We start from the raw sequence: 15,280 nt of genomic DNA, 5'->3' as shown, positions 1-15,280 counted from the left end.
ACCGTGTCACCGAAAAGCTACGCTCCGCCATCGTGTGTACTGTGTCGACGATCAACCTGCCAGAGGGGTCAGCGATCGCTTACGGGACGATCTGTACCGCTGGCAGCTCGATGATCAAAACGGCACCTTATCAAAGTGTATGCTATGAGTAAACGAATTATCAAACATCAACAACAGAACGTCAACCGTTTGTGTGGTCGACAAGGCCGACCTGGAGCCAGATCCAGATCGAAAGACGTCCGGAGAGCACTGTTCCAAACGATCTATACACCAGACAAGTAGCACGGCTACTGCATAAGTTTATCCATTTAGCATCACGCGTATCGCGACGCTTTAGAACTGTAGAATCTGGTTAATCCAATCCCGGAACTCAGATATCCTGGTGTAGACACCGGGTTGATTCGGTTCAGCGCAACCAATTCCCCAGGAAATGACACCCGCGAGGAGGAACCGCTTGTCTGGACGTTGAATTACCATCGGGCCGCCGGAGTCACCTAAAAGAAGTGTCATTGAGCACGTGTTACAAAAATGTGATGCCAGCTGCTTCCCGCTGCTTGTGAAAGCCCTTTACATACCTTCACAAGAGTCATATCCTCCCTTCTTCCAACCGGCGCAGATGAAAATGTGCGGAATGTGTTCGATGTAGCCGGCGCTCCTGTACATCGTCTCGCAGATCTTATTTTCAATCACCGGCACGGTAACCTCCTGTAGCACACTCGGCAGTGGCCCATCTAATGGGAATGGAGAATGGAAAATGGAGCATTAATACAATGACTTGTCCTGTTTTTTTTTGTCCGCCAGTGGCTTCATCTTACCTTCGTATAGACGACCCCACCCGGTAACGAATGCTGTTCTTCCGATGAAGTTCTCATCGTTCTCCGGCACACAGACGGGTATGATGTTCGGCTGAAAGATCACCGGTTCGTAGAATCTAAAGAAACAATCCGAGTGTTAATGGCGTCCACTATCGTTCGATCTTCGACGAGCTGAGATTGCTTTCTCTTACCTCAAAAGTGCCAGATCATATTCGAACGTTCGCGGATCGAACTGTGGATGGGAGGCGACGATCTGTACCCGGCGCTCCTGATATCCGTACGGTTCCTCCTCCAATGCCAGATCGTACTCGCCTAACCGTAGCAACAGATCCGACGGTGGGACACTGGAATAAGAGTTTGCGAATTAAGGAGATGTCGATCTGAGACGAAACTCTTGTGGCAAATTCTTGCACTTACTTGTCAACGCAGTGGGCAGCTGTGATGGCCCAGTTTTCGTTCAGCAGTGCCGCACCGCACTTATGCAGATAGGTGGACGTTCTCCACTGACGCAGCGAGATTTGCCAGGGCCAACGGCCAAACGCTGCCTTCGTGCCACCGACGATACGCGGCTCCGGGAACATCCGTTTGCCGCACACTAAAATCAGACGGAGAAGAGTGAAGAACGGCACCGTGTAAATAAATGCTCGTAATGTTTGATCGATAAAATGAAACGAAAACGCGGCAGATAAATAGGAAAATCAGCCTCAGCTCGTTTTGTGGCTCGGATGCGTGCATTAATGAGTTGTACCACGGCCCAGCGAGGATGAATGAATCGTAATTATGCTGCCATAAAAATTGTAAATGATCCTTGGCCAATCAGATCCGTACGATCTTGATGTGCATGGGCGCGTATTGCGTATCACTTAAACGCGCGCGGCCGATCCGCTGAGTGGCCTGCTGAGTGTGGGAACCAGTTTGTTTCGTGTTCTTATCTCATGCTGGCTGCAGCTCTCCCACCGCGCTAAACGTGCAGCCCGGCTATCGGGCGATGGCGAGTGCAGCAGGGAAGATTAATTCGCTTCCAACCGATCGGTTGCAGCGTCACCCGCACGCAAGGATGCGCAAACCGTACCGGAGGACGACAAGATCACAACGACAGCGTGCATAATATGTAATGAAATATTGGTCGGCATTGGACAGAAAAGAAGCCCGAAGAAGAATACGGCATCCGATTATCATTAGACGGGCCACGGATAAGAACGGACGACGCTGTGTGTGCGATCGGTCTTTATTCGCACTCTGCTCGACCTCTCGGCGATTGGGGAACTCTGGACGTAATTCGCTGTCAGCGAGAGTTTTATGTTTCTATGCAAGCAGCACCATACCGCGAAAGATCAATTCGTAGCGGCCATCAACGCTGTCGTCTTAGCTGGGCTAGGTAATTGAATGTTAAGACTGGAACTGTTCAAGGAGGGGGGTAATGTATGATAAATGAACCTTAGCTGTAGAAGTAATCCATCTTGCAGGGATGATTCTATCAACACGAGCAACAGCAGTGTGAACATGTGGAATATAATAAGATTAATAAGAACACTTAAAGAGCTCAGCAGTTGAGTATTAATTGTGCTCTATTAATTGTAAGTGCTTATCAGTATGTACTGAAGTAATATAACTTTTTCGGGATCTGTACGAAACGATAAACATTACAAACACATGTTAGCTATCGATTTAAATCGATCACAATGCTGTTGAATGTACCATTTCTGGCAAGGCAAGAAATGTCAAAGAACTGTATCCAATTACCTTCCAGACCAAACAACACAATGTCAGTAACCGGACGGCAATCCGATGTTGCCCACCCTGCGGTAACAATTAATTACATAATGTTTACATGTACGCGATAAGCCACCGGCGAGCGATGGAAACCGTGAATTCCACCGCTTGAAATTCCATCCTGCGTGCGATCCGAAAAACTGAAGAATGCGTCACGGCGATCCTTGGCCGTGGTAAACCTCGCGCTGCTAGGTCCCTGCTGGATCTTGCATTGCTCTGCACAAAGTGTGAAACGAACGCGGGCGAAATAAAGCAACAACAAGAGAAAAAAGAGCAAACCGGATAACAAACGACCTGTGAATGCCCTGCATCGGGCGACAACGATGACTCCTAAAGCGGGCAGGATCACGCAACGCGCGCACTGTCAAAGCCGGCTGCGTGCAGCACCATTGCGGGACATAAATCAACATTACCGGTGTGATAGTAATGATACCATTAAGTAAATATAAATAATTTATTTTATTCAAGCCCGAAAAACCAGTAAATCAGGTGTCGGGACATGTTCACGCTTACCAATCCGCTTGTTCGCTTGCGTACGTGTGATCTCATCCTGAATGGAGTGATTGTTACTTTTGTATTTGCGCTGCGCTGTGCTAACTACGTCAAGATTCGATAATATTTCATACCGGGCTGGGATGTGTGTGGCTTGGTTTGAGCGATTAAAGTTAGTGCTTGAACCGTGGTACAGTGGTGGGTGTTATGTTAAGACTGTTCTTAAAGAATTTCCATCAACAAGGGAACGAATCAAGAGGAAGACTTTAAAGCTTTATTCTGTGAAGGATGTTTTGCAAACAATAGTGAGATCATCTACAACACACGAAAGAATTCCTTTGCGAATTCCTTTGCCAAAAATCAATTCTCGACAAAGTTGGTGAGGTCGCGGACCATGGAGGGTCGCGAACGGGGGGTGCTTAAATACATAAAGCTAATTTATCAGACTATCAATCATTCCCGCACCATTGTTCGTCCCGCATGGCCCAAAGGCAAAGGTAAATAGAATCTACCTGTCGATATTGATCAGTGTAATCGATTATGAAGCAGGTCGTGCTCAGTCTCAGTTGTGGCCATCGGGGTCGTCGTAAGGTGCTCGCAAACCTTTCGCGTGAGGTATTGTTTATGTGTTGCTTGCTGAATGTGCAAACATAAAAAAATCTGCACAACACCACTCGCGCCACTCGCATCGATCCATCTCGGCGCGAAACACCTATTACAGGATCCTCCCCGAAAGGGAGGCATTCCAGCACGAAGATGATACATTCATGCAAGGTGGAAGAGGGCCGTTCTTTTCGATTCGCTTCCCTAGCGCTCTTCGGGACCCCCGCAGAAAAACGGCAATCGCGCGAACGAGTTGGGATTCTCCGGTCCGGTTTGCATTAGGCAATAGGGACACCCGACACCCGCCAGCTCAATGTCTGCTGCTGCTGCTGCTGCTATCAGCAGACACCAGTGTTGCGAAACGGCGGTCCGTACGGTGGTAATGACAAAGACCGGCTGCAGAAAACGCGGGACGGCATTGGGGGCGAAACAGACCAAGCGGCATGAGCATTGTTGCTCGTTTCGATCCTTACGGTGCTCTCCGTACGGTGAGGAGTAGAAGGGTAATGTCGATCGGATCTTCGTGACCGTAGCGTTTGGCTGTGGTTTTCCCATCTTGCAGGGCGATGGCGTGCGGAGGAAGCATTGAACTTGCTTTCAAGGTTGAAATTGTTTTATGTTATTATCAATTATTTATGTTATATTTTTATGACCATCCACCGACGGATCCCCGAAGGCATCCTCGGCCGTGTGTGTGTGTGTGTGTTGGGATGCAAGAGAAGCAAACAAACATTCAGAGCAAAACGTGCCCGCAAGATGATGAGCGAAGATCGGAATTGCCCCGTAATGAGACATAACGTGGCGTCTCGTGGACAAGAAGCCGTGCGATGAGATAATTTTTGGGACGTTGCGTGTGCGATATAGTTCAGGCAGGTCAAAGGTTTACTCACCCGATCGGTAATCAATGCCCTCGAGCGTTGGCAGGGTGGATGTGGTCAGGAAATCCGGTGCCAGCGTTACACCGTCCGTGGTTACGTTGGCGAGCATCGCCAGTGTGGTCGTTGTCGGAAGCGTCGACTGATTGCCGGCCGGTTGCTCGGGGAACTTGATGGGCATTCCGGTTGTCGTGCCCTCGGTGGCTGGACCTCGGTCGGATGTCACTGGCGGTGGCAGTGGTGATGCGATCGTCGTATCGTTTGACATCGTTGACAGCGTTGATGGGACCGAGCTTGGGCTCGTCGTGCCGCTGGAGATCGAAACCGGTGACAAGGTGGACGCTGTCACAGTGTTGGGCTCCAGCGATGTCGAGGTCGAGGACACTGCCGGGCTCTGCGATGAGGAGATACTGGCCAGAGTAGAAGGCGCGTGTGTGCTGCTTTCGTTCGTCACCTTGTGCAGGGAGCCGGTAACGTTCTCGATCGAGGCGGTGGTTGCATCGGTGGTTTCTTCACTTTCATCCGTTCCTTCCTCTTCCTCCTCTTCCTCGCTCGAACCTTCTTCGCTGCCACTGCCGGACTCTTCCTCGCCACTACCTTCGGTGGCGCTTTCGATCGACTCGTCCACAGCAGTTGTGGTCTCACGGACGAGCATCGCTTCCGTGGTGGAGGCCAACGTATCGACGGGGCGTTTGGAAGATGACCAAGCATCGGTAGTAGAGGATGTGCCTGTGATGATAGCAAATGAACGGTTATTAAAGGCCCCACATCGAACGTCTCTACTTGAAGGTAAATAAACCGTCAACATGTTGTGCACGGATCTCCTCTAGACGGCAACAACTCAATGGAAATGTTAATGATTCATCAGTGATATGTGGCCCTTTAGTAAGCTTTTGCTACAAATAATTTTATTTATCCTTGGATTAGGATACACGCAACAAGCGAACCCAAAATGAACGATGTCTTGAGCGATACTCGTGCAAACTAATAAAAGGATAATTGACATCTGTTAATAGTGCCATTTATACAACCTCCCGGCACAACAAACCGCGGACGTTCATGCGCACGGAATTATGTTATTAATGATTGCATTTACGCGGAACTTGTCATTGGATTTACTTGGCGCGCTGTGTCGTTACGTTTTATCTTCCTCCCATGCAGTTAGTCACAAAATGAATGAAGTTAGTGTGCGGTTCGGTTCGGAACCGATTATTTTAAAAGCCATGCAATTTACCAGATTCCTCACTAGATGCTGATGATGTCTGTTCGGATACGCTCGCAAACATATCACTGGTCGTTAAGGTCGGTGCGGCGGAAGATGTAAAATGAGTCGAAGCTACATTCGCGGGCGGAATCGTCGTTGTCGGTGCGGTTGCAATGGTCGTCGATGTCACGGTGGTTGATGTCGTTGGGAGCGATTCGTTAATCTCGATCGGTTGGCTACTGGGCTTTGGGGGGGACTTGGTGATAGACAGCTGGTCGATGGAAGGCACTGTACCGTGCCCGGTCACCGTCGTGCTACTGGCAGTTGTCGACGACACGATCGATGAGTGGCGAACTGGGGTGCTGGTACGCGGCGGCTCTATCGTACTCTGTTTGGTGTAGGTGCCGGTACTGGCAAGGGAACTCTCAGTGGTCTTTGCGCTAGCTTCCAAGGATTCGAGATTTGTTGGTCCGGGTGATCGAGAAGTGGACGTTACTTGCGAATGTACCGAGAGCGCGTCCGGAAGCAGGAGAACGCTTGGGGCAGGTTCCTCCTGGACTGTGTTGTACACGTACGCCGCTTCCGGGAGAAGCGATTCGATCGGTAGCTTGGTATCCTGCGAGAAGGACACCTCGACGGATGCTGGTGGTATGTGAGTGGAGGATGATGGTTCATGCTGGTTAGTTTGATTGCTAGCAATGACCTCTTCGGGGGTTAGTGTCTGTATAAGTATCCAACTGTTGGAAGTGGTTGGGCCTGTCGGGATGCATGATGTATGAGCGTCATGAGCGAAACGAATTCGTATGTGAAATGCGTAATCTTAAGCCTTAGGTTAAGACTGACTTACCTTGATTGACAATGGGACGCTCCGTAGATGTGTCTTCCAGAATACTCGTCCACGTAACGAGACCGGGACGGGAAAGGGTCGCCAGGTCTCCGGTATCGCCTAGTTCTGGAGAAGATTCTGGGAGCTTCACGGTTGATGATTGAATGGAAGGTTCGGGTTGAGTGGTTCTCTTAGTGGAGGACGCCGGAGTTGGCGTAGGTGTTGGCGTTGTGGGTTGCGTTACTTTTACAGTTGTCGTTGGGTAGGTTAGTTTAGGGGTACTAGTTGAAGTAGCAGCACTAGACGAGGATTCTGAGCTGGTCGAGTGTGTTTCGATCAGATGATCTAAGGATGTAGCCGGTACGGTGGCTACCTGGGAAGTTGGTTTAGGTCTTGGACGAGGAGCTCGAGTTGTATCGGTGCTAGCCGTAGCCGCCACCGTCGTTGAGGTCGATTGTGTCGTACTAGTCGTAGGTCGTCTTCGGTTCGAAGTGGGTTTCGTTAAAGGCACCAACGAAGGAGACGTTGTTGGTCGTCGCGAATACGTCACAGAAGGCGTAGTTGATTCCGTTTTCGGCGAAGATTGAGTCGTTGTAGGTCGTCTGGAGGCAATGGTGGTTTGCGTATGTGCAGCGGCAATCGTGCTGGGAGGCTTACGGGATCCAATGGTAGTTGAAGTGGTTGGTTGTCTAGTGTTTTGTCCAGAAACTTTCCTAGTCGTCGAGGGTGGTGTCGTTGTTGGGGTTTCCGTAGTTGTCGTTAATGGCTGGGGAGGACGTCGGTTAGGAGGTCGTATCGTAGTCGTCTTGTTAGCAGTTGGACGACGATTTTTATAAGGCTTGGGAGTAGTGGTTCTAGTAGTATTCGTTCGATTATCCTGCGTCACCAAACTTGGACCAGTGGGACGCGCTGGAGGACGTTTGTTTGCTCCTGCTCCTGCTGTTGGCGAGGAGGATTGAGTGACAGCAGGATTTTTACTACTTTGCACATATTGAAAGGTTGTGAATTCTTGATACTCTGTAGTCGTCTGTACATCATCTTTTTGCTGAAGCTTTAGAGGAGCTTTCGTGGTTCGCATGGTGGACGTTGTGCGTCGATTGTTCTTCGAGGTCGTTCGTCTCGTAGTCGTCGAGGTACTGAGCAGTTCGTACTTGGTCCCATTGCCAGCAGGTGTTGTCGGTAAGCGCGTCTCCGTGAGTGGAGGTTTTCTGTGCGTATTCATCACAGAGGATTGGGGGAAATGTTGGAAGTTTCCAACTGAGTTGTGATCTATGCTATTATCCGTAATGTCGGGATCAAACAGCAACCGATCATCCTGTGGGAAATAAAGAAATGATAAGAAATAATAAATAAAGAAAACGTAATCCCCAAAGATTGGATTGAGCGGTGTACACCGTTGTTACTTACATTGACTTGACAGCAAGATCCAAAGAATATTTTATCGATGCACACACCCAGATGTGTCCCATTGGACTTAAAGCAATCGATAGCGAACATGCAAATACCTTCCTCACCGGTATTGCGTACCACGCAGGGAAGATGTCGAAGGTTTCTGCTAGCTTGAACTAGAAAGAGAAAATGCAAAAGAAACATAAGAATGTTGGTTGCTTCAGACTTTCGTATACTAGCATGAATAGTCACGCATAAATAGGGCAGTTGTATGCATCTGTCAGTGTTATTCTTGAATTCTATTCATCAAATGTTTCGGAAACCAGAATTCAACTTATCCCATCCTGAACTTTGCTCATCACGTCCAGAATTTCATCACGTCGAACAGGACTAGGTCAATGTGGTGTTTTTTCTCTGCACCATATCTCACGTAAAAATCTTCCCCCCCAACACTGACACCTGCGAAACCAACGATCCATTTGCATACTCTCTAAAACCATGCGATAAGCGCCAGTCCGAGCACATTCGAGCGTTAGAAAACGCTCTGACCGTAGCTGTTGTTAGGCAAAAGATAGGGACGCAGCAAAGAAGGATGGAACTGCTGCCACTTTTCGTGCGCTCATGAATTACTGAATGTCCCGAGTAGGACACGCTTCCCAGGAAATGGTTGGATGCTGGATGGAATTTAAATTGAAACCGTTCCATTCACCCTTACACGGTACCTCGCGGTCTCGCTCACTCTCGCCCTTTCTGCTGGAACTTGTTACAGCTCGGTCTTGTTTTCATGGAGCTCCAAAACGGGAGCCCTCGAAAGTGGGTCAGCCCGGGGTATCGTTTACCTCGATTTATGGTTCTTATACAATTGCCCCTTTTGTTGGCGTATGATTGCGCTCCGAGAGGCGCTCAAAACTGCAGCACTGAATGCGCCAATGAACCACGAGTGAAGAAAAGGGAAGTGGAGTTTTACTTTCTTCGGCTCGGAAATCTTTTAAGCTGCACCGTGTTTGGGTGTCGTTTGGTAGTTTGCAAGCAGATTACTTTCTTTTCCGTGGAACCATGCACCGTTAAAACAAGATTCCGTCCGTCCCGTGCTTGTACAGTGATTCATCGCTGTAATCGCGGACAAAGATTTGCTTTCGGTAAAAGTGGAATGAAATGTTTGTCTTTATGTGAGGACCTGCCGCATTCGGTTGGGGGATGTCCCAAGTGAGTACGTACATAATGGTTTTTTTTAATGTTGCTTTTTATCGAAGGAAGCGATCAGACACTTAAAGGAGTTATGAAAGTTGTCAGCAGAGGCGTAACATTATCGCGATCGCTACTGGGTGACACCGTGGAAACCGAAACATTTCGACGTGATGAACTAACGCACCGGTTTACCAGAGAAACAATACATCATTGCTTCCGAACCGGAACTGACACTTACAGACATACATGATAATTCTTTGCTCCTAGGAAGGGGCTATCCAGATGTTTTCCCACCGTAACCGTAGTAACGGAATGGCGAGGTCATGCATTAACAAGAATGCCTTGCAAGCACACTAGTCCGCGCGTAGCTAGAAGAGTCTCCAGCTGTCAACGCTCGTTATAGACCTGACGTAGCAAACGAGGCACCAGAGTTTGCAGAGCTTCGAGTCGGACATTGCAATAACCACTCCCTCCAACAATGGGTTAAATTAACTTTGTTTGTTTTCATTGCTACAGTAGACAGTGGACAGGTCGTTTCAGAGCCACTGATCATCCCCTCATCGTTCCGGTTAGGCTGGAAATGGCTCGCTAGAATTGGGACCGTTGGGGGTTTGCATAACCAAAACCCGTTTGTTCGCTGCCGATGAACGGATCGGTTTGACCAACATGCGAACCAATTGGAATGGCAATGGCCGCAATGGTCGGTCAGCGAGACTTATCGCGGGAAAACGACTGGTAGCTGCTGTTTTTTTGCTTTGTATTCCAAGAGCTACAGTTGGCAATGGCTGTATGATCTCTTTTGTGTCATTTCAGTTCCTTCTTCCTGCACGCGCAAGTTCAAAGTCAAGTTCAAGTTGGAGGGTTGGTAGGTCGCGTTCGCTAGAATCAGTTCCTGAGGCATCTGGCCACAATGTTTCTCATCATCCTCAGGCCACAATGTTTGTGCTGATTATGAGGGAACAAGGGGGTGATAGCCTCTTGTCTTGTATAAAGAAGATGAATCGCTTGTAAATTATCATTGATTATGATTGAATTATGAAAAGGATCGCTCAACTTCTCTAAGGAAGCATAATTAATCAATGTCCTCATGTCTACAACATGTCCCGTACAGCGTGTTTCTCATCGTGCATGCTGCTGCACCCATATTATGTTCAATTTCAATGCCTTCAGACTTGAGTGACCTAATTTTTTAAGCTAAAATTGACAGCAACATACGTTTCCAACGAGTGAAACCGTCGGGCAAGTTTACTCTTCATAAAACATCCTGTTCCTCTGGGAGTGATATGAAACACACACAACGTCCTTGTGCCCACAACACGGTGTATCCTGCCTAGCCCCATTCTACGCCTACGCCTGTTTGCTGCACGTTTCACATCTGTTTGGTCAACAAAACCGGACAGCAGTGACGGTTGGTGGCAATACTTGCGCTTTCGAATCGAACCCGCGTGACTCATGGCACACTCACCGGTTCGGCTGTGTTCTTCTTTCACGCCGTTTCCCCTGGGTGCCATTTGTGCCGCCAGCAGCGTTCGCTTCACCCCACGACACGACGGACACTTTCTCTGGGTCGGTTTTGACGTAAAGTGTGAACATAATCCGCCGTGCGTCACCCACGGGAATCCGGTTTGCTGGTGTCCACAATGTGTCAGGTTATTTTGTACCGGAATTGGCAAGCCATTTGCCGATACCCGTTCAAACTTTTGGACGTTGACAAATTTCGCTCCCTTAACCTCACCTTAATGATCGTGACGGGTGACCGTTTTGTTTGTGAACGAAAGTGAACGTTTGGGGAATTTTGGGCGTACAGCGGCGTTGCTGTACAGCGGGTAACGTACGGGGTTGAGATCCGGATTGTTTCACTCCGTCACCAGAACTGCAACATTTCCTGCTTTCCCTGCCTGCGCGAGAGCGAGGGTCCGAGGGAAACGGGTTTTTGGCGGAAGAAGAAAGTAAATTAAAGCTGCCCAGCCAGCCAGTTTACCCAGTGACCTCAAAAAGCGTGAAACGCGTGAAACTCCCGCCAGCCAGTCCCCAAGGGGCAGCTTTGGGTTTGTAATGGCAGCTCCGCGGCAGCAATGGCTGATTCGGTGGTGGCGTGTCAATTACGCGCACATCCCCGAAGGTGGCTGATCACCGCGGTGGCCGATGATGATGAGCGATGATGATGGTGCTAATGTAACACAAAGAAAGCAACCGCGTCCAAACGAAATGATACGATGCGGATGATTTTTCCGTTTGCAGGTAACCTCAATTTCGGTGCTCGGGGCCCTCCTCCCCTCTCCTGCCACGCATCGCCATCTTGGGCCCCGATCTGCACCGAAATGGCTAAATTGGTATAAAATGAGCAATGCTTCTAAAAAGCAACCCCCAAATTCCGCCAGCATCCATCTCTCGGGTCCCTTCCAGCCTTCCCTCCGCACAATGAGCGCCCCGAGGGACGAATTGTTATGATAAGCAAAGTGCCGAAGCGTGGCACCGGGAAGGAAGAAAGGTTGCTCCAAACGATGTTTGCGAAAAAAAACAGAAGAAGCAAACGTAAAAGAAAATCAGCACCGAAAAGCGAAATCGAAATTTCACGCAATTGTCCGTGCGGTTCGCGTCAAAAATGTGCTTGCCCTCTTCGGGGCTGTTCTCTTCTTTTGTTTGCGAAGAAGCTTTTCTTTCCTTGCCAGGGGAGGGGGTAGTATCTATGGAAACTACCGGCGAAACTGTCACGCAAACGGTGCGCTCAAACAAAGTGGACACGCGGGCTGGCGACAGGACGGTGTAAGGAAAGAAGATCTATTTTAGCCTGCGAAGACAATTTTTTTCCTCCCGAGGAGCAAAGCAACATTCGCTTTCGTTTCCATGTCGAATCCGGAGTTGCACTAGAATGGGACATTGTTTAGCCTGTTGGTTTTTGGTTTGTTTGCCGCTGCGCGGTCTTCAAGCCCACGCCAACGCCATACTTTCACTCGCGAATGAACTCCGAAACTGGAACTGGTACGTGTCGATTTCGGAACTCCGTGCAAATCGAGTTAGATGGGTTTTTATTTGTTGTTTTGTAAGGGAAAGCGGACCGTGTGGACAAAGACGCAGGAGAATGTCTAGCGCACCTAGCGCGTAACGCCACTGTCCTTTCACGCCGAGAATGGGGGGCTTTGGGCTTTGATGATTTAAGAATTGCTATTTGAAGAGAGCGTTGAAAAAGTGGAATTGTTGATTGTTTTGAAAGTGAAACAAAACTAGCAAAGTGAAGCTTACTTTTAATGTCGGTCAGGGACTTTTAAGGACATCATTGCATTATGCTTTTATCATTGCATTATGCTAAGTGAACTAGAGTGTGATGGAGAGCAGATTTAATGGCATCTTTATCGCTTTATATACGCTTTGCTTATGGTGTATGATGGGCTTTCAGAATATTTACCGACTTCATGCTTGGGAACTCTCCAACGACATCACTTCGTCCCATACGATTAACTTTGCCCAGTGTTACAGCCCGTTTAGTACTGACGTTAAACGATGTACACGACTCCATCGACTTGTTTGGTAGCTATTAGGGCAAGCCATTCCCGAGTAGCTCGCAGACAGTTTACAAGCGCCTTTGCCAGCACCACCATTATTCTGATCGTAATAATCATTTCCATAGTCATATCATATTTAATAGCGCTTTTTTTTGGGAGAGTAAAACCGGCACCAGACATTCCAAGTCGCCAATCCCTGCGGGTGCATACGAAAACAGTTTGGAACCGAAAGAAACTTAAACCAACTTTATGCTTAGTTGTTCTTGGAGATGGCTTATCCTGCTAGCGGTGGCTGTTCTGCTCGGTTTGGTCTTCGTCCGGGCGGGTCGATAAACTGCATCCAACAAATAAAAGAGAAAAAACAATGTTCCGACCAACCGTTCCGTCACGCAAAGCCATGGAGCGAAGCATTGCAGCATGATGTCGGTGCGGGAGATCTCCGACCTCCGGTGGGTAGTTATTATTCTACCAGCATCGACTAGTAGCGGGTGGCACACGTCTTTTTTTTGCGTCACGCAGCTCGAAGTCAGGAAAGAAACAAAAACAAACAACAGGGAAGCCCGTTCCCTCTGGGGAGAATGGTAACGCATCGTAATAACGACCCGGCCCCGCCTGTCATAACCGAACATATGCGGATCAGAAGTCCCCCCCGTAATGGTGGGAAAGGTATATTCTTATTTCTCTTTTGAAGCTTGATTGAAGGAAAATAAAAACAAACTCAAAATAATGAAAAGCACATCAATAGCATCAACGGTTCCGACACGGACGGCTGGGTAACTCCGACCAGACACCGGGCGTCCAATCATCGGCTAGAAGTTCCGGTATGAAAGCGTGATAATTCCGGCTTCTGGTGGTTAAATTTGACGGCGTACCAAAAAGGAACTCCACACATAGATGGCCGTCGGGAAACGCTCACTTTCGCTCACTGCACGGCGCATACAGCGGAACTTGCGTGGAAGATACCGGACGTGGTTGGACATGGCCGTGTCTCGACGATGGCAGAGGAACAATAGCCATCACGCACTAAGAAACCATAAACCCCCTCCCCCTTCAAATTACGGAGCACCGTGTGTGTATTGTGTCCCCGGTTCGATACACGGACGTACGGGATTTGGGGAGAAACCCGAAAAACTGTCCCCTAACGGTTCTTTGCGCTTATATTTTCTTACGCTGCCTTTCATTATTACAAGCTTTTTTTTATTATTGCTGGATTTTTTGTTGTTGGTTTGGGGCATTGCTGCAGTGATACGGTTTGTTTGCGCGAGAGCAGCAAAAGTTTTTAATGGTCACTTTAGATGCGGATGGCACACCGAAACCGTGTGGGCTAGCTAGCGGTGGGTTTAAAATTCTATTCCAGTCCAGCGCTATTGCGAGGACTGCCAAACGGTCGAACGAATTGTTCGCTCTATTTAATACCGTTTTGATGGTAAATATTGCACTGGTCGGTACTGGGGGGAGTGTATTACGCAACGGTTGTATGATCGGGAGCTTGAAAGGAAGCATAACAAAAAATGCTCAATGTCTGATAGAGATCGTGATTGAAATTTAAATGTCAAAGACCTGAATTTTTGGGTAAAGGTTGAGAAAAACAAGTATGGTTTTGATGTAGTTTTGGGCAGTAGAATTTATCCATTTAATGGATATTGACATAAGAAGTTTGATAGTAAAATTAAAAATAAATGACGTAGAATTTACTACACCGTATTCCTGTTATTTTGGTTAGATTTTGTAGTTCTCTTCATACTACTTCATGTAAAAGCTTTCTTTTTACTTGAATTGCTTCCAGGTCCACTTAAGGACCTGGGGTTATCTCAATTCCCCATTTTCAATTTTCCGCATGTTAATGACGTTAAATAAACATGAGATGTGTGATGCTCGGAAACAGGGAATAGTAGCACTGACATACATGGAACTCTGTCTCCAATTAAATACGATGCCATCGACCCATATTACAGAGATAATTAAGCTGTAAAATCTGATAACACCATACAGTACTCCCGATTTCTTCCACGTTGCCCCTTAACTGACCGACCGGACCATGGTGATTGGTCCGTGTTACGGAATTGGCGTGTTATCTCGCCATCGTACTGTTATTTCGTGCCTTTTTTAATGTTGTTTGCCGAGGTATACTTACACGATGTGAACGGGAACACGGGACTGCTGTATGCCGACGAGAGCAAACTGACGAGCAGCAGGGCAAGGCGGGTAGCGAACTGGACGGCACTGCGAGGGCGACCCCATCTAACCGTCCCCCGGCGTAGATCTACACTGGACATCTGCAGAAGAGCGTGAAGATAAGCAGAACAAAATCGCAATGAAACGGGACAAATTAAAACACTCGACTACGGAACGAAAGGAACCGCGGGCACGGTGGAAGTTAAAAAGGTCATAGACGAAATTTGCATAATGTTTTCAAGGTTTCTTCTTGGCCGAGCCGAAGTGAGCAGCCGATTGTGTTTCGCTGCCGTCCACCGTGGTGGGCTTTTTGTATACATTTGTGTACGACGTGGTTTGAATCCAGCAACATAAAGGGCTCTAGTGATTTTAGTGCTTTCTTGAGGAAGTACCAGATCCACTCGGTGGCTAATTGAAAACATTGTTGTAGTCATAGT

At 48.2% G+C, this 15,280-nt stretch overlaps 1 protein-coding gene across 1 annotated transcript; it reads right to left on the bottom strand.

Moving 5' to 3' along the window:
- Nucleotides 1–333: 333 nt before the first annotated feature.
- On the bottom strand, nt 334–14,944 carry LOC128303907 (mucin-5AC). Its single transcript, XM_053040991.1, has 10 exons — nt 14,803–14,944; nt 7,996–8,153; nt 6,610–7,903; nt 5,793–6,518; nt 4,574–5,287; nt 1,233–1,410; nt 1,007–1,159; nt 816–931; nt 576–731; nt 334–494 (listed from the first exon to the last, which is right to left on the bottom strand). The coding sequence occupies exons 1-10, from the start codon at nt 14,942–14,944 to the stop codon at nt 334–336; spliced, it is 3,798 nt and encodes a 1,265-aa protein (XP_052896951.1).
- Nucleotides 14,945–15,280: the final 336 nt, after the last annotated feature.

The sequence above is a fragment of the Anopheles moucheti genome, chromosome 3, assembly GCF_943734755.1.
Source record: "Anopheles moucheti chromosome 3, idAnoMoucSN_F20_07, whole genome shotgun sequence".
Classification (NCBI taxonomy): Eukaryota; Metazoa; Arthropoda; class Insecta; order Diptera; family Culicidae; genus Anopheles; species Anopheles moucheti.
This window is presented reverse-complemented; position numbering and strand designations above follow the sequence as displayed.